The sequence below is a fragment of the Rhineura floridana genome, chromosome 6 (assembly GCF_030035675.1).
Source record: "Rhineura floridana isolate rRhiFlo1 chromosome 6, rRhiFlo1.hap2, whole genome shotgun sequence".
NCBI lineage: Eukaryota > Metazoa > Chordata > Lepidosauria > Squamata > Rhineuridae > Rhineura > Rhineura floridana.
This window is the reverse complement of record NC_084485.1, coordinates 15,552,354-15,575,121: the sequence shown is the minus strand read 5'-3', so window position 1 is coordinate 15,575,121 and position 22,768 is coordinate 15,552,354. Positions and strand designations below refer to the sequence as shown.

The 22,768-nt window shown below is 41.8% G+C and overlaps 1 protein-coding gene across 4 annotated transcripts in view; it reads left to right on the top strand.

Annotated features, from left to right (window-relative positions):
- Nucleotides 1-22,768, top strand: part of OSBPL2 (oxysterol binding protein like 2) — a 105,306-nt gene that overhangs the window by 56,122 nt on the left and 26,416 nt on the right. For 2 of the 4 annotated variants that reach the window (XM_061631091.1, XM_061631092.1), the window contains one exon: nucleotides 1,163-1,309. In XM_061631091.1, coding sequence (XP_061487075.1) covers nucleotides 1,273-1,309 — 37 coding nt within the window. In that variant the 5' untranslated portion in view covers nucleotides 1,163-1,272. Of the gene's footprint in view, nucleotides 1-1,162; nucleotides 1,310-16,978; nucleotides 17,063-22,768 lie in introns of those variants that run through there. The other 2 variants (XM_061631090.1, XM_061631093.1) reach the window with 1 other exon arrangement.

Genomic DNA, 22,768 nt, shown 5'->3' with positions numbered 1-22,768 from the left:
ATTATATGTCAGAACAGAAGTGGTTGTGTTGTAGATCATATGTGGTTACCCTTTAGCCCTTAAGACACTTCAATTCCCATCAGCTCCAGCCAGCATGGAGTGGTATCCAACTAGCATGCCCCATCAATGCAAGGATTACTGCTAGTACATCCCCCCTCCCCTTGTGTGAGACCTATGCCCTCTTCAGATCGGCTCTGCATTGTTGGGGGAACCCCATAATAGATTTAGGGGATGTGGGGGGTGAGAAGTCCCATTGCTAGTGGTAGTCCTTGCTGTGATGGGACCCTGGTTTAGAGCTAATTTGAAGATCTCTTGGTCAGTAGTCAGGGGTGATGGAAGTGGTAGTGGCAGCATCTGGGGGGCCAAATGTGTACAGTGGATTTTGTGGTGTGTTTTTGGTGGAAGCTAGAAGCATGTAGATATGTATAGCAGTCAGACTTTTCAGTATAAGGTGATGTTTATATGTTCATTGTGTAGTTACACAATAGTGTCCAGAAAGTGAACCTGTTGCATGGACTTGTCTAGGCTCAAGCTGAGGATGCGGTGAAAGTTGGGTCCAAATGATAAAACATGTCATCAGTATATCTTGGGTAGAGGAGAAGCTTTTGAGGATAGGAGCGGAGAGTGTCATTTTAAGTCAGCCTTGGAAACGTTGGCATACTGTGGAGCCATATGAGTGACCATGGCAGTGTCATAGAACTGAAGCTCTAAAGAATTTAAAGTCTAAAAGTGGCCTAATTTTGTACCTAGATGTGCTATGACTCCTTCAGGGATCATCTCTTTGTGGGAGAAGTTGGCATGAGGAGCCTCAGAATTCATGGTAACTAGGATGGTATTCTCTGGGAATTATCATTGGATTGTAGATTTTCTGGGGAGAGTTTATGATTATTTTATTGTAATCTTTGACTATGGAATGAGGAATATATATATGTTAAATGAACAATATTTCAAAGGCATTGTAAATGGAAAGAACCACTACAGTGCACCACATCTTTAAAAACAATTAGGAAACAGTCTTTCCTGTAACTTTGTTATATGCTGTTGCTCCTAAACATAGGACTTCAGGTGCTTAATATTCACTTGTCAAAAATGGAAGATTTGGGTCTGAGTTATCCCAGGTAAATAAAAGTTAAAACACTGTATTTTTTTCCTTTCCAAACAGATCATCTGGAAGGATTTTATTTTTCATAAAAGAGTTCTCTCTCATCAAGAGCAACTATGCATTAGAAGAAAGTAATCTGCTGGTGCAGAAGAAAAACCTACAAGTAAAGGATGAATAGTGAAGAAGAATTCTATGATGCCGTTACAGGTAAACAGAGAAGGTGTAAATGTTTGGCAGATCAAAATGGTGTACTTGCGTTGTTTTTTTTCTTCTTTAAAGAAAACTATACTTTCATATTTTAAACATTTTTGGGAAAAGGAATCTCTTCTGTTTTGAATCAGGCAAATTAGAGATGGAGTCAAGATCTTTGTATTTTTTAAATTACTTCTGTGATCTTGTGTTAAATGCCTACACGTCTTTCTCATGGCTGCTCCAAACATTACTAATTTCCTACACAGATAAAATGTCCACGTAGGACAATGTAAGGACAAAACGTGAGACAGTTGTACACATCTCTATTTAGCAGCCTCCATGTGTGTTGAGAATTGGAGGTTGTCTTTTGAATTTCAGTGTGTGTGTTCACTGCATGCGAAATTGCCATATGTGCAACAATTGCACATTATGGTTTATCAACTGGCAAGTAAAATCAGCTGTTTAGATATTTTATAATAACCTACCTTATCCCTTATCACTTAACAGTGATTTCAGTTTTCTGATTCCTGGTTCTTATGAAGATAAAGTGGCAAAAGAGGAAGGTATCGGCTGCCTTTGGGGAACTCCAAAGAGTGCATAAATATTATTCATTCATATATTCTCCCATATATAAAAGTATCTTGAAATCTTTAGGGGGGAAAAGCCATAAGGGGGAAATCCCCAAAACTGAATTTGCTCAGTAGCTGTAAAATACTGATGGTAGGAGGTGGAAGTGGAAAATCAGATAGGAGGGGGCAATGTAGTATGCTGGACAGGAGTGCTCCACATGGCAACATTTTATTGAATTTGCCAGTTGCTCTGGCGATGTATAATGCTGCCTTCTTACAGAAGGTGAGCCAAAAGGAGGCCACTGAGAAACAATAAGCAGGTATCTGAATGCTCAGTTGGTGGGCACAATGAATTTAGCAGAAGTACACATTTTTTTCCAAAAATAGGAGCAAGTATAAAAATGTACACACACCTCCACACCCTGAGCCCAATGAGGACTCTGCAGAGTCAGTGGGCATTAGCCATGGAATTTAGAGATGTGAAGACCCAGGGAAAAATAGGTGACAAGCGCTGTTGCTATTTCTCCTCCCCATTTTTTCCTGACATCGTTTGCATTGTTTTCAAGGGAAAAAATAGAAATTAGGGTGATCCCTGGGGAAAAAGTCCAGTTTTTAGGAATTTGGTCAAGGAGTACAGTCTGGGTCTCAGCCAAGTACTGGCTTATACAAAACCAAGGCATTTAAACTTTTAAGGCTGAAATGTGCATAACTGGGTGTAAACTCTACTAAACAGTGTGGATCTTGCTTCTGAGTAATACATAGGATTGCTCTGTGCATTTCATGAATACGCTACGTAATTCAAATTGTATATCCTAAGTTATAAGTGATACATTTTATAATGGTAGAGGTAGTAAAATAATGTTAGGTTTGATAAAGCAAGTATTGTTTACATTTCAATTTTCCACAAAATTTCCATCCTCCTCGGGGGGGGGGAAATCCCCCCCCCCCCATGGCTTCAACATTTCTGGAAAGTTTGCGTCTCTGTTGCCGGTTGGAGAAGAAAAATGGAAAATGGATGGGGGAAAGTATATTGGCTTGCTTGAGTTTCCTAGAATTTCCAGAACAATGTGCTTAGCACTACATTGAATACAACCCATTGTGTAAAAAAGCTACTCTAGCTGTACAGGTCTTTGCTGGTAATTATAGTTCACGAAATTCAGAGGGGGAATACTAGTCCACCGACTGTTTGTAAATATCTAAATGATGGCATTTTAATATGTAGTAAGGCCAGAACTCTGAGTAAAAGTTGGCATACAGTCTTGGTTCTTGTCATATGTATATCACTCCTTGGAAAGTTTCAGTGACTGGTCTCCTATTTGTACATTCTAAACATTACACAAACACAAAAGATGCACAAGGATAGGTGCAGATGGACTCTGCCAGAGGTAACCTGTGATATTGTATCCCCTTTGATCCACAAAGGGGCAACATTTGTCGATGCTGCTCCCTTTAGCATTTACTGTACTTACTTTGACAACACCACTACAGTGCTAGTTACAGATTGGACTGGAGGCTGAGGGATAACAAATTGGTCCAGGCCGCCCAGTGGGCCTATGGGAGGGCTGAGACTTGAACTCAGGCACATTTGCAAATCAGCCTCCACAAGGCAACAGTACCTCATATTTCCTTCTACATCTTTAACTCTACTATCCTCTTCAGTTCTTCAGGATATTTTATCAACTAAAGTTAGATGGGCAGGAACAGCATGCTGAAATAAAGTCATTTCTGATTCTGAAAAAAATCACATGGATTGGTAATAGGGAGGTACTCAAATGCATCCACAGATTTCTGTGGAGCTGATCTATTTAACTGATATTCAAAGTGCTGTCATTCATATTCTGCAAAAGGTAAAATTGTAAAATGAACATAAAGAACTTGGAAAGAAATATATTGCTAGCTTGAGAGGTATAACCATGCAGTTAACTGCTTATTGGATATGATCATGCATAGAAAAGTTGTATATGCAGAGGCATAACTGATAATTGGTATATTGACATATTTGGATGTTAAGCATATTTGAATTATGACAAAAGTTCATAGAATCATAGAATAGTAGAGCTGAAAGTTGAGAATATTATGTTAACTGTATTTCATTTGCTCACTCTTGAGTTTTGTTAGCATGTCTCTCACTGGAGCAGTCACAAGAACATAAGAAGAAGTCGGCTGGATCAGATCAAAAGCCTATCTAATCCAGCTTAGATGCCTTATGGGGATTTTGCAAGCAGGACCTAAGTACAACAGCACTCTCCCCACTGGTGCTGCCCAGTAACTGATATTCAGAGGCATACTACTCCTGATAGTAGAGGTAGTACACAGCCACCATGGCAAGATGAGACTTCATTATTTTCTGATTAAATTTTTTGTGTGTGTTTGCCACAGTGGGCTCCTTCGGGAGGAAGGGTGGGATATAAATTCAATAATAATAATAAAAATAATACAACTACTACTTGTTGTTCATCAGATGTCTGTAAACATCGAATGCTCGTCAGATTTGTGTCCAAAGTTATAGTCCTCTGCAGATCATGTGAGGTTGCAGATAGCTTTTCTGGCCAGAAGTTTGATTTGAACAACCTTCGCAACACATGATTTGAACAACTTTCGCCCAGTCTCGAATCTACCATTTCTGGGCAAGATGGTGGAACGGGTTGTGGCAAAGCAGTTGCAAGCGCACTTGGAGGAACATAAGAACATAAGAAGAGCCTGCTGGATCAGGCCAGTGGCCCATCTAGTCCAGCATCCTGTTCTCACAGTGGCCAACCAGGTGCCTGGGGGAAGCCTGCAAGCAGGACCCGAGTGCAAGAACACTCTCCCCTCCTGAGGCTTCCGGCAACTGGTTTTCAGAAGCATGCTGCCTCTGACTAGGGTGGCACAGCACAGCCATCATGGCTAGTAGCCATTGATAGCCCTGTCCTCCATGAACTTCTTTTAAAGCCGTCCAAGCTGCATCTTGTGGGAGCAAATTCCATAGTTTAACTATGCGCTGAGTAAAGAAGTACTTCCTTTTGTCTGTCCTGAATCTTCCAACATTCAGCTCTTTGAATGTCCATGAGTTCTAGTATTATGAGAGAGGGAGAAGAACTTTTCTCTATCCACTTTCTCAATGCCATGCATAATTTTATACACTTCTATCATGTCTCCTCTGACCCGCCTTTTCTCTAAACTAAAAAGCCCCAAATGCTGCAACCTTTCCTCGTAAGGGAGTCGCTCCATCCCCTTGATCATTCTGGTTGCCCTCTTCTGAACCTTTTCCAACTCTATAATATCCTTTTTGAGATAAGGCGACCAGAACTGTACACAGTATTCCAAATGCGGCCGCACCATAGATTTATACAACGGCATTATGATATCGGCTGTTTTATTTTCAATACCTTTCCTAATTATCGCTAGCATGGAATTTGCCTTTTTCACAGCTGCCGCACACTGGGTTGACATTTTCATCGTGCTGTCCACTACAACCCCGAGGTCTCTCTCCTGGTCGGTCACCGCCAGTTCAGACCCCATGAGCGTATATGTGAAATTAAGATTTTTTGCTCCAATATGCATAATTTTACACTTGTTTATATTGAATTGCATTTGCCATTTTTCCGCCCATTCACTCAGTTTGGAGAGATCTTTTTGGAGCTCTTCACAATCCCTTTTTGTTTTAACAACCCTGAACAATTTAGTGTCGTCAGGAAGCAGATTGTCTTGATCCATTTCAGTCCGGCTTCAGGCATGGACATGGAACTGAAACGGCCTTGGTTGCCTTTGTGGATGATATGCAGAGAGTGTTGGATAGTGGTGAATGCACATTCCTCATCCTCCTGGATCTCTCAGCAGCTTTTGATACCGTTGACCATGGTATCCTCCTGGACCACCTGGAGAGGCTGGGCATAGGGGGCACTGTAATGCAGTGGTTCCGTTCCTTCCTCTCTGATAGGTACCAGAGGGTGGCACTGGGGGATGAGGTCTCGGACCCATGGCCTCTCACTTGTGGGGTACCACAGGGTTCCATCCTGTCCCCGATGCTGTTTAACATCTATGTAAAGCCTCTGGGAGCTATCATCAGGAGATGTGGACTGCAATGTCATCAGTATGCGGATGACATGCAGCTCTATCTCTCGTTCAAGTCTTCACCGGTGTTGGCTGTGGAAACCCTGTCCAAGTGCCTGGAGTCGGTGAGTGGCTGGATGGGAAGGAATAAGCTGAAGCTGAACCCTGACAAAACCATGGTACTGTTCGTGGGAGACAAGAGAAGGTTGGGGGATGTTAATTTGGTGCTTAATGGGGTACAACTGCCCCTGAAAGACCACATCCGCAGCCTGGGGGTCATTCTTGACTCCCAGCTGTCCATGGAGGCTCAGGTGTCGGCTGTGAGCCGGGCGGCGTTGTATCAACTCCATCTGATACGAAGGCTGCGCCCCTACCTTCCAAACCACCTGGTCCCATTGGTGGTACATGCCCTGGTCTCCTCTCGCCTAGACTACTGTAATGCGCTCTACGTGGGGTTACCCTTGAAAACGGTCCGGAAGCTGCAACTGGTACAGAATGCGGCGGCTCGCCTGATTAAGGGTAGCTGCTGGCGAGACCACATTACTGCAGTGCTGAAGGAGTTGCACTGGTTACCAGCTGCTTTCCGAGCCCAATTCAAGGTGTTGGTTTTGACCTTTAAAACCCTGTATGGTTTCGGCCCAGTCTATCTGAAAGAGCACCTCCAGCATCATCAGTGTTGCCGCCCAACAAGATCAGCCTCAAAATACCTTCTCTCTGTCCCACCAGTTAAAACAGCTAGACTGGTGAGAACTAGGGAGAAGGCCTTTTCAATCGTGGCACCCACTCTGTGGAATTCCCTCCCAAATGACATCTGCCATGCCCCCTCCATGATGAGCTTCTGCCAGACCCTGAAAACCTGGCTCTTCAGGCAGGCCTTTGTGGTGGGTTAATTTTAATGTTATTGTTGGAATTTTAAGGCTCTAATGTGAACTGTATGTTTTTATGTTGTGTATCGCCCAGAGTGGCTGGACAACCAGCCAGATGGGCGGCAAATAAATAATGAATGAATGAATGAATGTACAATAATGCAAAGGTTTGGATGCTTATTTCTTTGCTTAATGAGTGGCGATATGAATGAGCCGTTTGTCTACTTATTCAGCCTTTGGCTCCTCCTTTTCCTCAAGCTAGCAAATAAACCAGGATATCTTCAGTTAAGAATCCTAACTGGGAAACTATGACTTAAAGCAGGAGTGGGGAACCTCTGGTTCCTGTGCCTAATTAGGCCCAGCAGGCCTCTCGATTTGGCCTGCAAATGATTTTTTACTGAGTTTTGATGCATAACTCAAGAACTAGCTTGAAAAAGTAGTAGAACAACATTAGTTTCTCTCCGTATCTATGTTGTAGAGGTTCAACATAGATATGATAAGAATACAGTTTTGCTCTTAACACTTTCTCAGGTTGGTTCTTGAGTTTTTAAATTTTAAGAATGAAGTTTTTTAAAAATCAAGAACACATAAGCTTTCATGCTCCTGCAGGAGTGTTTTACTCTAAAACAGATTGAGCTTTAATAGTTTTGTATTCATGAGCATCAGCCTGTTCTCCTTTTTATTTTTGTTTGACCAATGGGCAGTATGAAAAGAAAATGATCCAGATATTTCTTTTATCTCCTTTATAAATGGAACACTGCAGGAGATAATGAAGAATATATTCGACATTAAGGATGGGCAGAAGGCAGAATTGGAACTATTGATAGATCTGAGTGATTTGCAGTAGATTGCTATTGAACAATAGCAGCAACATGCTTTCTTCCCCCAAAACATTTTTTTTAACGGTTGACATGAAGAAAGGTTGAAATAATCAGGAGCTGAGTTTGTGTGAAAGGACTAAGAGAGCTACTTAGTTCTGATACTCAGACCAATTCTTTGACTTGTCATACTTTAATGCTGTGGCTTTTCTTTCTCTCCCTCCCCCACATTGGAATTTTAATTTGTATGTATGCTAATAAGTGTTCTTTTTACAGAATACAGCTAAACTAGGACAAATTTCTAACTTTAAGGATAGGTGTTTGTAATCTTTAGCATTTATAGAGTGCTTTAGAGTATAAAGAATACTGTTGCGCGCCTCCCCCAATCTCTGAGTGGTGAGATTTCAGGGGTCACTGCGCTTCTCCAGGGTTTGGTTTCCTTTGGGAAAGGAGGTCAGCAGAGTCTGGTGTCTTTATGAAATATGGTTTATTTACACACGTTCCAACCTGAGCTCAAGGATGGAGGGGTTCAATGCATCAGCAGTCCAATACCCAGCTTTTCCATCTGGGTTGCAGGAGGCACCCCAAAGGCCATGGTGCAGAGAGGCAGTCTCTCTCTGTCTGCCTTCCAGTTCCCAGCTTCTCTAGACACACTAAAACTACAAGCGCAACTTCTGCTAGCTTCCAGGAGTGGGGGGGAGGCTCTCCTGCAGAGTTTCAATGACAAAAGGGATCTCCCTGGCCCATTCACCGTTGCTAGGCAACTGATCGGCCCATTATCTTACCTGGCCAATCTATTTGGTTAACAAAAGACTCATTTGACCAGCAGAGAGTTCTTCATTCCAAGGCACAGGATTCCAAATCAGAGGCTGGAAAGGGGACCCACAGGAATCATCCATCCCCACTCCCATGCCCATAACAATACTTTGTCTTGTAATCTATACGGCAACAGCTATTATAAGTCAGTATTATGCTCAAATTACAGGTTGGAGATGGGGATCAGAGAGTGTTGTTTCTAAGGTTGTGTGTGTGTGTGTGTTCTGAGTTTTTAGGGAAAGGGACAATTTATTTGAAAATTCTATGATGCTCTACAATAGAGCATTTTGAGTAGTTCACAATACATAAAACCATACAAACATTAAATATAGGAACTATTTTATAGAGTAGTCTATAAACAGAAGTCTCCTTGGATGATCTTGATGAACAGTAATGGGTGTAGGCAGGCCCACCCTTAGCATGTGCGGGGACTGGGCAAAAGCATAGCTGCCTCCCCCCATTCTTTATATATATATATTTAGAGAGAGAGAGAGATTTTATTTACGAATATATGTAATTATAATATTTACATATGAGGCTAACAACCTATTAAATACAAATATGATTACCTTCACTTCAGGGAATAGGCCTCTAGTCAACCTGTTCCATACGTATCCATTTCTTCACTGGTCTCTCGACATCTGTCTTCCTTTGTTGCTATCTGCTAGATATGGCAGTCTATTTCTAGGCATATTTTCCCATCTTTATCTTCCTAACTAAACAATTGAAAACACTTTGTGCAGAACCATTGTTTTAAATATCGAGGATGACAGAATTTAATCATTTCTGTAAATGTCTGGGCCTGGCTGCTTTGTTGATGGGCAATTACTTTCGGATTAAAATAATACAAATATAAGAAACTATATTCTCAAATATTTATTTTCCTTTCTTTTACTTGAGCAAAATCATTAATCAACTTGTCAAAATCTAGGTTTTCACAGCTGATGAGTGGCGGCAGCACAGGAAAGCCACTGACTCAGTCACGCAGCCGAACAGCAGGCAGGGGATTCAAACCTCCCGCCTAAAATTAGCCGGCTAAGTGCTGTACACCCGCTTCACAGCTGATGAGCGGCAGCAGCACAGGGAAGCCACTGACTCAGGCACACAGCCAAAGAGCAGGCAGGAGATTTAAACCTCCCGCCTAAAATCAGCTTGGGAAGCGGCTGGAGAGACGGCCGCTGCACGGCTGAAGAGAGAGGAAAAACCCCACTGCAGCCCAGCTTCTCAGATCACCAAGTGCAGGGCCCCCCCAAAGCATGGGGCCCGGGGCAACTGCCCCGCTTCCTGGTGCCTAGGGGCAGCTCTGGGTGTAGGTATATATGGGAGGTGGTATCCCTTTAGGTAGGTCAGACTGTGGGGCCAAGTTGCACAAATCAGATCAAGCTGAGGGACATTTTTGCATTCAGCCATTACATCAGGTTGAAGCAGAGGAGAGAAGGGAATGGATGCAGGGCTATCACCAGCTCTGCTGAATAGTCAGACTTCTCCCTCTACTAGTCACCTGGCAGCAATCATGGCATCAGACTGTAATAATGGAGGGGATGCAGGGCCACTCCATAGGTTCCTCTTTGTTGGTGTTCAAAGCCCACTGTGTTTAAACTCAGAACAAGTGTGGTGTAGCAGAATGCTGAACCAGGACCTGGGAGACCAGGATTTAAATCCCCATTCAGCCATGAAGGTCACTGGGTGACCTTGGGCTAGTCATGCCTCTCAGCCTAACTTACCTCACAGGGTTGTGGGGATTGAATGAGGAGAAGAACCATGTACACCATCTTGAGTTCCTTGGAAAAAGGGTGGGATGTGAATGTTATTGATAATAATAATAGCTAATAATAGTAATAATAACTAATAATAAATAATAATAAATATGTAAGCAGTTCTGGGAGCTGCCTCTTTTGGCTGAAGAGCGCATTAAAATTATTTAAATATTTGTTTATCAATTGTGATGGGTTGTACTTCTATGCCAGTGTTTCCCAAAGTGTGGTACGCGTACCCCTGGTGGTACTCGAAAGGGTTTCAAGGGGTACGTGGCTGAATGTGTTTTTTGTACTTTGTCATTGGGTTTTAGTGGCAAAAAACATGTGCGTGTGTTCTTTTAAGAGAAAATACAGTTCTTGTGATTTCTCCAGTTTCTCACACAATCATGTGAGGGAAGATCAATATAATAACAGTGGTTTATTCCGATGTTATTCAACGCGTAGTCTCTTTCGCTCTCAATGCATTCCTTGTCTTTTCGTGCACCCCTCCAGTTTCTCATAAGACTAGGACTCCCTCCCAATGACTTTGGCCACCAAAAAACACTTCTACAAACAGACAAATGCCGCCACAAAGATATTTATGCGTATGCTCGACTACAAAAATGTTCACACCAGGAAGCGGGGAAATGGGGTTTTTTCTCTGTCTTCAGCCCTGCAGCAGCCATCTCGCCAGGCACTTCCCTCTTGGGGAATATCCCGCTGTTCGGCTGCAGAGCGGTTTTTCCCCCCATCCTGCCTGGCCTGCCTGCTCATCAGCTGTGAATTTTAGGCGGGAGGTTTGAATCCCCTGCCTGCTCTTAGGCTGCGTGCCTGAGTGGCTTCCCAGGCAGGATGGGGGAAAAACTGCTCTGCAGCCAAAGAGCGGGAGATTCAAACCTCCAGCCCAGGCAAGCGCTGCCTCTGTAAACCTGCTGCATGCTGCATGATTTTCGGCTTGAGTTTCCGGTTTTGGGGGGGTCTCTTCCGGGTCTCCAGCTAATTTACCTTAATCTCCGGACTCAGCTTCAATTTAAAAAAACCCTAAGTTTGTAGGTCGTCTGGTTCCCGAGATATACACCAAAATGTCAGCCCCCCTGCGACTGTTTAATCTGTTTTTTAACTGATCTGTATAGCAGCTTTTAGCCAGAGCTTGGAAAAGTTATTTTAAACTACAGCTCCCATCAGCCCCAGCCAGCATGGCCACTGGATTGGGCTGATGGGAGTTATAGTTCAAAAAAATAACTTTTCCCAGCTCTGGCCTCTAATCCCACCCTTTCAGGATTGCAGCCAATAAGGGGAGCCAGGCTTGTGATTTGTTGACCCAGGCAGTGCTTAGGCTTCATTACAACGTCAAAATGGTGGTTTTGAGATCTTCAGATTGAGTAAGTAAGAATATAGTAAAATATATAATACCTTACCCCAATTATTTTTGTGAAAGTTGGGTACGCCGGTAAAATCAGTGTCTCAAAAGGGGTACGTGCATGTTGAAAGTTTGGGAAACACTGTTCTATGCCAACTGTAGAAAGTTTTTTTCTCTTTACCCAGTTGTCTGCTGATCTATTTCTCTTTGTGTTCCAGAATGTACCGTCTTTTCTCTGCACCCTCATTTTCTGTTAACATTCCTTACTCACCCTCCTTTTTCTATCCCATAATGTATTCTGTCTATATTTCCTATAGTATTTGTGTGTGTGTGTACTCTCCCCCTTCTCCTCCTCTAAATGTAGGGCCCTTGCTAGATGAGATCCCAGTATTCTGGGAGACAACAATGGCTACCTACAGCTGTTATACACAGAGCTGAGATTTTTTAGGATCTTTCCGCCACTACTGAAGATTTCTTCCTTATTATTTATTTATTTATTTAAAATACTTATACCCTGCCCTTCTTCCAAGGAACTCAGGGCGGCTCACAATTAAAACAATAAACTATCAGAACAACCAATATACATGTTAAAAACAATTAAAAATAGATTAAATCAAAATAGATTAAAACTAGAAACATTTTCAGTTAAAAGCCCACCTAAATAAAACAGTCTTCACCTGGGCGCGAAAGGATGATAGCGAGGAAGCCAACCGAACCTCGCTAGGGAGGGAATTCCACAATCTAGGGGCAGCCATCGAAAAGGCCCTATTCTGTGTCTCAGCAAGAAGAACTTGCGAGAAAGATGGAATAGTAAGGAGGGCCTCACCGGATGATCTTAAAATCCGGACAGGTTCATAGAGGGAGACACGGTCTAACAGATAGCCTGGACCTAAGCTGTATAAGGCTTTATAGGTCAAAACCAGCACTTTGAATTGTGCCCGGAAACAGATTGGCAGCCAGTGGAGCTGGTATAGCAAAGGAGTAGTATGTTCTTTGAACCCAGCTCCAGTTAACATTCTGGCTGCTGCTCTTGTCCAGTTCTTGTCTTGTTCCTTGGCTACATTGTCCAGTTCAGATGGGGAGAGAGAGAGAGAGAATGTAGCTCCCCCCCGTTTTTGCCCCAGTGTGCATCACTTTACACTGAATCTCACGTTTACATATTAAGTGTCACTTTGTTTATCTTTCTGGAGATCTTCACAGCCTGCCTGGTATTTCACAGTCTAGAAAATTTTGATGTGGCTTTCTCACATGTAAGCCCTGACTCTAGATTACTTATGAATAAGTTGTTACCTTTTTTGCATCCTGCAGTACTTAATTTATTCTGCCTGCACCACCCACAGAAGTCTTTGCATTTCCTTCAGTCTCTCCCACCTCCTTATTTCTTCTCCCTTCCATAGTTCACTCCAGCTCACATATGCTCTTGGGATAGCTACATATACATGCAGGCTTTGCAGCATGGCTCCCTGGCTCTAACAGACTGGGAAACCTAGTACCATCTGTGATGCACATGTCAGATTCCACAGAGAAGATGAGTAAAACAGAACATAATTCAGACATTCTCATATATACACCCCATTGTTGATGGATTGGGGTGTGTGATAGCTCTTTACCCAAGGAGATAGAAATGATTTTCAGTCCCCTTCCTGGCTTTATGCAGCCCCCTGTGGTTGTAAGTTGTACATGCCGGGTTTGGGGCCTTAGTATCATGACCAGATCCTTAAATTGGACCTGAAATTGGTAATAAATTAAGATATTTCAAGACCCGTATGTTGCAAAAGTCATGTGCTAGTTACAATTCTATATGCTATATTCTGAACTAGTTGTAATTTACAATCGGTCTTCCAGGGTGCAGCCTCATGTACTGTTGAGTTTATGAAGATGTGGATTATAGTAGCAAAGAAGCAGAACTGGAGTACCAGGCAAACTGGGAAAAGGGCACTCTTGATCACTACCTCTTACTGAGTGGCATGGCTGAGTACAAGAGAACTGCCAAGCTGCATATCTGTGCCTTCAGGATGAATGAGACCCTATCTAGTTAGAAGGCTGGAGGTAAATGACATACTTGAGTCTTGGAATTCTGTATAGTGATGTCAGGTGTGTCTATGGTTCCTTATCAGACAACCATAGACCTTTGCAAAAATAGATATATGCATGTTTCCTCTTCCTTAGAAATGTGTCTGCTTCTCTTTCCTTCCTACATCTTATCTTGCCCATGGCATATTGATGCTTTCCTAGTCTGGTCACTGATAGCTGCAGTTTGTCTGCAATGTGTCACACTAAGGGCTTTCATGAAGATAACACAGATTGGCTGCTTCTGATGACTTTTTTCCTTCCCTGTCACCACTGTGGCCTACTTCTCTCTGAGATGGCAAGCCTCTAATTAAGGATGTACCACGTCAAAGTTCACATGACTAGATTGTCATGTGAGCCATGTGCATGTTCAGGAAAAAGGCTGACTTAAAACATTTATCCCAGACATTTAGGGGTGGCCTGGTGGAAGAAGAAAACAGGGCTCCTGAACCTTTAATAGCTGTATGACAAGTTGCACCTGCTGAAAATCCCTCCTCCACACAACTTTTACAGATGCAGGGGTTTGTTTCATATGGCTATCCTCCTGACAGTACGTTTACTTTGAGTAGATTTTTAATGATAATAAAGTTTTATGGAGTCACTTTCTAACTGAAATCCTGATCTGTAGGCTGACTTTGTACAGCCCAGATACAGGTTTAATACCTTAATGAGAGCTAGGCCGCTGATAAGCTGACTTTTGTGATCTAGAGCCTGGAATTACTTTTTTTCTGGTATTGTCCCCATCACTGCCACAACATATAAGACCATCATTAATACATCTGCCTTTTTTTTTACAGAAAGCTGCTTTGTATGAGAACACTACAGATCTCACAGTGTTGTAGTCAGTAGTGTTAGTGGCAAATTCAGAAGTGCAGAGTCCCATCGTATTAGTCACAGTCACACAACCCTTTTTTGCTGCTGAGTTGAAAATAAGATCCTTGCTAATGCCCTCTCCCTCGACAGCAGACATCCCTAGGAGCCAATAAGTATGAAAGGGGAAAGTGTTAGCTACTAAGAGTCTTCTGGGTGGCTGATTCACCTCCTTTGATTGGTTCCAATCAGCAGGAAAAGGACAAGAAAACATATTCGAAGATTCTTCTTAGTTGCTAACACACTCCCCCTTCATGATGATTGGCTTGTAGAATGCTAGAGTCATAAGGACCCTGCTGGGACCCTGCTCCCAAAATAGTAAGGGGGTCTTAGACCCCCGAGACTCTGGATGACTACACCCCTGGTTGTAGTAGCTTTTTGTGTTGGCTCACAACAAAGCTTGTCCTTGACACTGTAGACAACACTTAATACAATCTTTCTGCAATCCCAAGTTTTGCTTCTCTGTTATATAATAAAACCCTGCATATGCCCGGTACTCATCCTTTTCCCTTTGGAGGCTCACTTTTCTGATGTGGCAAGTTTTCCTGGTAAGTGCCTATAAAGGAGTAGCATTCTGTAAGGCGGGGAGACACCCATTTGCTTAAGGAACAAACCCTGTGCTTTAGTTTCTAGGTGGAGATTAGTTTCTTCCCATTTAGGTTGACCTGAAAAGGAAAATTATTTTGCTAACTGATTGCAGCTTTTACTTAGGAGACTGGAGTTAATCTTTGTCTGATAGTTGACTCACTCAACATTCCAGCTCAAGAGTCTCTCTGTTTCGTGAGGCAACCATGAGAGATATTGTATGCCTTTATTTTTCTTGTTGGGTTGAATTTATTTTTGAGCACTTCTCCTTTGCTTTTATATAATGCCTCTCTTTGAATCTTTCTGTGCTCCTACCAGCTAGCTAAGTCCAGGCTGTACTTTGAGAACTCTGATCAATTACTGTATTTTTAAAGAAGATGGCCCATCTGCCTAAGATCCATTAGCCTGAAAGTGAAATGCTACTCTGCCTTTTTATAGTGTATTGTTCCCCAAGAGCCATCTTATGGCTGGCACCCTAATGACCACAGTGATACCTCCCACCATCAGGCTGCTGAGTTCCATTATTTAGGCCTGGTTTATCATTTAGGAATAAAATGGGATTAAACAGGGTAAAGATGAGACATGTTTGGGGGGAACCATGTATATATGATGGAAGATTATAATTCACTAGATAATACTGACCTGACCAGACTTTTGTGGGGTTGTAGTAGATAACCTGAATGAGTTAGCATGTGATAATGATTCTGTTGAAAGGCTAGTGTCATTTGAAGTTGGAGTTATGTGTTATGTGTTGTGAAAATAATATTCTGTACAATGCTTGAAGGACGGAGTTGATTTTTGAGAGTCCTGTTTCAAGAACAATATTTACAAACCGAGAAAGGATTCAGAGTTACAATGGTAGTTAAGAATTGGAGCCATACTTTGGCTCAGTTGTAGAACATCTGCTTTGAATCCAGAAAGTCCCAGGTTCAGTTCCCAGCATCTCCAGGTAGGGATGTGAAAAGACTCCCATCAGAAACCCTGGAGAGCTGCTGCCAGTCAGTGTAAACAATACTAAACTAGATGGACAAAGGGTCTGACAGGCAACTTCCTGTGTCTTGAAAGCTATGTAATACAAAAATAGATCCTATTGGTTTCCACTGAATTTACTTTCAAATGACTGCAGCCTTGAAGCATGCAATCCTAAGGATTAGGAAATGCTACTCTTTGGGGCTGTAATCAAGGCTGTAAATGTCAAAGTGGAGAACTGCTAACTCAAGCAGGGTGGATGAGGAGTGTGTGTGTTGTGTCCAAATAATTCAAATAAATAAAGTTTAAATGATGAAACGTTTTTTAAAAGGTACATGATATTGTGAATTGGAATGATAGAAGCTGAATTAAATTATGTTTTAGGGACCTTCCAACTCTGTTCTTAGTATAGGTAAGTATAGATAGGCCTTGTTGGTAGATGCTCTTAGATAATGGCTTTTGGTTGTTGGTTGATGTGCCCTTACCTAGAGTTGTGAAACCTTTGGAATTTCTTTCAGTGTTGCCTCATTATGTGCTAGGAGAGCATGGTTAATACATTCTGCCTTTGTTTCCTGTTGTGCTGTGTTGCACTTTTTTCCTCATATGACAAGGACGGATGCTTCTGTTGATGACTTGTAGGTTTATTCATACCTTACATTCCAACTGTATCGTGTTATGATTAGTAGACTGTGTTTTCTCTGTGGGAACTTTAAATATTTTATCTGTGGAAAAATGTTTGTCTCTGTTATGATGTGACTTTGGACAAACTTGGCCTGTAACGCATTCTCCTTTCACTTTGGTGACTCTTCTAAGTGGCGTCCTCCTCAGTTTCCCCACTCTAAAGGTTCCTGATATATCTGATTTTCTGTGATACAGCCTCGATCCTCACTGACTGACTTACCTGGCATTTAAGTATAAATGACTACACGTAAAAGGGGCGGTTTCATTTGTTTTGTATTCTGACTCAGGCTGTACTTGCCCTCCTGGATTTCAAGGAGGTGGAGATTAGTCAATAAGAACTAGGTTTACTTTGCAGGATGTGGAAGAAGTGGAAGACTTCTATACACAAACTTACTAGTAAGTCATTATTTCTCTTGTTTTCTTATGTGAAGTTCATACATTGTTATTAAACTTTTTTTGCATCTTAGTATTATAACGTATGAAGGAGTTAGAGCAATGTCCACCAATGTCCTCTCAAGCAAAACTGTCTCTCTCTTTCTCTCTCCCCCTAAAAACAAAAACAATAAAAGATTCCAACTTTTACATCTCTTTATAAAATAGTGCCATCCTAGGATAACTTTTTTTGCATACTTATAGTTAAGCAACAATTGCTCTTTCCTAAGTAGACCCGGTCAGTGGTTTAAAAATTGTGAACATTGACCAGCATTTTCCAGTTTGTGTATTCCGTGGATTCAAATGTGTTTTTTCTTTTAACTTGCATTAGGTATATGTAGATTTTTTAAACTTCTTTCAGTGAGCACTTGGGCACCCCCAAGTGGAATTGTGTTTCTCTTGTTGCTTGAGGCAGGAAAATATTATTCCACAGGAAGCTCTCATTCACCCCTCACTTGGAGTGTCAGTTTGTTTTCCTGCCTCGCATGTTTTACAATTCAGTGTAATTTGGTTTTGAAATAGAAATCTTCAGTAAAATGAAAAACATAACAAAACTTTGTTTTTAAAATTTGGCTGCTACTTTGATGTGAAAATAATTCTTGGCTGAGTGGGTAACTATTGGTAACTCTGGAGTTTTATATTACTGTCACTTAGCTAAGTTTACTTTTTGTTAAGTGTTGTTGCCAATTTACTCAGGTATTTTGAGATCACCTGGGCCTGAAGTTTGGTTTGTAATGCGTTATGAATTTTTAAGTAAGAATGTGTATGTATTATGAATAATGACAAATAAATAGATATCTGTTTAAGTGGACTCCTGTACCATAAATACGGGTCACCAACTTTTGGCACCAGTGGGCGCATTTGGAATTTTGACAGTTTTGTTGGTGCCAATCACAAAATGGATACAAAATTAGCTTTTACAGACACCATAGGAGGAACTGGCAGGCAAATTGAGTCTGTGTTGGAATTGCTTTTTAATATGTTTTCAAACCATTTTTTAAAAATAGATGTTTTTAAACCTTTTAAAAATGTTTTTAGAGATGCTTTGTTTTAATATAGTTTAAAGTCTGTTTTTATGATGTTTTAAAGTGTTTTTAGTGCTTTTGTTTGCAACCCTGGGCTCCTACTGGGAGGAAGGGCGGGATATAAACAAATAATAAATAAATAAATAAAGAAATAAAAACTGGTGCCTTCAAGTGTCATGGAGAGCCAGTGTGGTATAGTGCTTAAGGTGTTGGACTGCGACCTGGGAGACCAGGGTTTGAATTCCCACGCAACCATGAAGCTCACTGGGTGACTTTGTCCAGTCACTGCCTCTCAGCCTCAGAGGGAGGCAATGGTAAACCCCCTCTGAAAACTGTTTACTGTGAAAGCCCTATTCGTAGGATCGCCATAAGTTGGGATCGACTTGAAGGCAGTCCATTTTATTTTTTTCAAGTGTCATGTTGGTAAATCGTGCCATAACCAATTTGCTGGTCTTTAAGGTGCCACAAGACCCTCAGTTGCTGCAACAGAATAACACAGCTATCCCTCTGGAAATTTTATTGAAAGTATAGTCCACAACATTGCAAATCTAGACTGCCCAGGATCTAAAGCCATAGTAAAACCTTGCAGATCATTCTTAGCTGCTTCCTGGCCATGTGACCCTAATATTTCCATAAGCATATACTGTTTTTATAATACAATACTTCTTAACTTTGTATCTTGTTTGAATTGGCAGTTAAAGGCTTGCTATTGTTTTGTACAGCAAAATGGTGACATTTTAGAGTACCTTGCATGTGTTTGACCCATGTGCTAAAAGTAGCTTTTCACATTAATCACCCAGGCTCCCCATGAATGCAACTATTATTGTTCCTAGATTAGGTGTTGTGACACCATGGGATCTAATTATCATTAGGTAATTACACTTGCGGGAATGCTCTGATGCAGCAGTACAGATTAATGAGTGACATCACCCTTTGCACTTGCCCCAAGAAATAATAATAAAACAGGATCACACCACCTGTTACCTGTGTTTCTGAAGTTGATACATGTGATTTTTCCCCTCCTTGTAAATTCAAGGGAGCAGGATGGGAAGAAAAGGAAAAAGTAAGCTTTGACTAGTCACAAAAATTTAAAATGTTACATTGATGAGGCTGGAATCTTCAGCTTGTATGGTTTTTGCAGAGAGACTGAGCAGTTTAGCAGAGTTTTTAAAAGTAATATGCTTGGTGGGGAAAACATAGTAGGTGTAATGGATAAAGCGTTGGGCTTGGACGAGGGAGAGTGAGGAACAACGTCCGCCTAGTCACAAAAGTCACTGCATGTAGGGTTGCTGTGAGGATAAGAGGAGAAGGCAGGGAACGTCACAAGGCGTGCTGCCCCGAGCTTCCTTGAGACAAAAATGTAGGGGAAAAAATAAATAGACATTTGTAGGGTAAAAATTGATACTTCAGCTTGGTAAGAACAGGGTTAAACCAATGGATTACCTGGCCAAATAGCCTATCTGTTCTCTCCCTATCCTGAAACCAGGGCTGTGGAGTCAGAGTCGTGGAGTTGGAGTCAGAGTCGGAAGCAATTTTGGGTGGAGTCGGAGTCAGTAGAAATATTAATAAATTAATATACATTTGCCATTTATGAAGGAGTCGGAGTCGGACAGTAGAAAAATAGAGGAGTCAGAGTCGAAGGTTTGACATACTGACTCCACAGCCCTGCCTGAAACACACCCTCAGGATGGATGAGTCCAGTTCACCTGCCTCCGTGCAGCAGCCGCAGCTAATTAATACCCTTCATGTATCAAATTACCAGCAAATTAGTGTTTTAAAAATAAGCAGTCTTAGAGGATAGCTTCAGCTATGAAGGACAGGGAGTAAAATGATTATCATCTCCTTTTTCTTGAGAATCTGCCTACCAGCATCTCTCTGTCACTTCGAAAGGCAGGGAGCAAGTTGTTAGAAGAAGCTTGCCTCCCTTTTTCTTGACTGTGTTGCCACAGCTGAGGTTCATGAACTCCCCAGTCTCATACATTGTTACTTAAGGAGGTGGTTTCCTTGAGAGAAGTAAGTGGCCAAGCAAGACAAGACATCAGAGCTAGTCCTTCGCTGCTACAACCTCATTTTGTCCAGGGCCGCATTCTCAGGAACAATCTTAGGGTGGAGCCAGAGATCATCATGGGCAGTGACAAACTTGTACAGGGATACCCCGCTTAACATTGCTTCACTTAACATCGCATCGCTATAACGTGCATGCTCCATACGCCACCATACCCCGCTTAACGTACACGCGCTTCGCAATTACGTTAATGTGTTAAAAACACTTAATGGCATGACACCACTGCCATCTAGTTGCGGTTGCCGTGCAGTACATGCATAGATAATTGCTTCATTTTAAGTACATTTTCACTTTACATACACGCTCCGGTCCCATTGCGTACGTTAAAGCAGGGTATGCCTGTATTGGAATAGAGACTGCCCTACTTCCATTTGCAGCATGACCACCTCCAATTAGAATTCCAGTTGTGTTCAGATCTACTCAGAAGTAAGCCCTATTGGGCTTATTGTATGTGTGTGGACAGCTTCTTGTCCCCAAACCATAAAAGCCCAAGCCATAAAAGCAGAAAAAATACATATTTTAAATTATTTCAATCAAATAAACCCTCCCCCTTCCACTTATTCTAAAACAAGTAGAAAGAGGTGGGACTCTTTAAAAGGCCAGGAAAAACAAAGAGGAACTCTGACATGAGGAAAGAATGGGTAGCTTCAGGAGGTATGAGGGCCTATATAAAATGAGGCCAGGGTTTCATGCAGCTCCTGGGCCACAGGCTGACCATCTGTGTTCTGGAAGATTCAGTTTGTTACACCTTCAGAATGGTTATCCTCTGAATAAAATTGTATGTAAGCCAAGTGCCTATTGTAGATGATCGGCAGAATTAGTCACATGGGAGAAAAATTAATCAAGCACAAGAGGTAACTCAAAGTACTTTAAATGAACAGTCATACTGAGATAAAATAAAAACATAGTTGACAATTGGTTTCAGGCACACCTGTGTGTGCACTGTCCACACATGGGCTAATTGCATTAGTGGCCATAACACAAATTCCATTATTCTACAATTGTTTTTGGAGCTTTTTTGTTAGTGTTGCAAAGTGTTGCTGTACTTCACATATTCACAGAAACAGAAGCAAAAGAAAATGATTTACTATAGGGCACTAAAATTGCAAAGTAAATCAAACATATTTAAAGGGACTATCTGAACTCTTATCAACTGTCTTAATATTGTTGCTTCCTCCCTACTAAAACAAGATCAGCACAGCACGTCTTCTTTCTATTACTTGGGCTGATTACAGGTGTTGCCACCACTCACCTTATGCTCAGAGGCACATTACCAGATTCTTCCAAGCTACACTGGAAGTGGATTGGACTATGAAAGACCAACCCAAATTGTGTTTGCATTTTTACAACTCTGTAGGGCAGTACAATATCTCAGAGAGGAGGTCAGGTCTCCTGCTCCCCTGGTGCATTCACTATAGCTGCCCAATTTCCCTGCTTTTCAAAGTTTGGTAGAAATATCTGTTGGCTATAGGTATGTTCTGAAACCGCATAATTAATTAAAAATTGGCCAGGCATTTTTTTTTAACATTTAAACTGCAGAAAATGAAGGTCAGAGTATGGGGCGAGGTCAGTAACAGGATTATAGGTACTCTGTGAACATGACTGATTTTTAATTAATTTCAACAAATTATGAGAATGCTGACAGAAGAAAGTCCAACAGGGGTCTTTCCCCCCTCTCTTTTTACACTTCGAACTTTCGATTCTCTCTGAGTGTTTTGTGTATCACCATGAAAATTTAGAGAGTTAAGCAAGTGTTTCTGAGTTCTGGACTATAAGTTTTGTAAGGTTTTGTTTTCAACTGATTTTATGGGAAGCATCAGAATGGCATGGGGGTATTTTCAATTTAACATTGTGGAATGCGAGAAATCCATGCTGGCTATTGTACACAGCCACTCTCGTGGCTATATAATCAGCTGAGTGCTATGATATTTCCTAGTAAAGTTAGATGCACGCATTTGGAGAGAGACTTATGCTTAAGAACATAAGAACATAAGAAGATCCTGCTGGATCAGGCCAGTGGCCCATCTAGTCCAGCATCCTGTTCTCACAGTGGCCAACCAGGTGCCTGGGGGAAGCCCGCAAGCAGGACCCGAGTGCAAGAACACTCTCCCCTCCTGAGGCTTCCAGCAACTGGTTTTCAGAAGCATGCTGCCTCTGACTAGGGTGGCACAGCACAGCCATCACAGCTAGTAGCCATTGATAGCCCTGTCCTCCATGAATTTGTCTAATCTTCTTTTAAAGCCATCCAAGCTGGTGGCCATTACTGCATCTTGTGGGAGCAAATTCCATAGTTTAATTATGCGCTGAGTAAAGAACTACTTCTTTTGTCTGTCCTGAATCTTCCAACATTCAGCTTCTTTGAATGTCCACGAGTTCTAGTATTATGAGAGAGGGAGAAGAACTTTTCTCTATCCACTTTCTCAATGCCATGCATAATTTTATACACTTCTATCATGTCTCCTCTGACCCGCCTTTTCTCTAAACTAAAAAGCCCCAAATGCTGCAACCTTTCCTCATAAGGGAGTCGCTCCATCCCCTTGATCATTCTGGTTGCCCTCTTCTTTATATTATCTTTATATT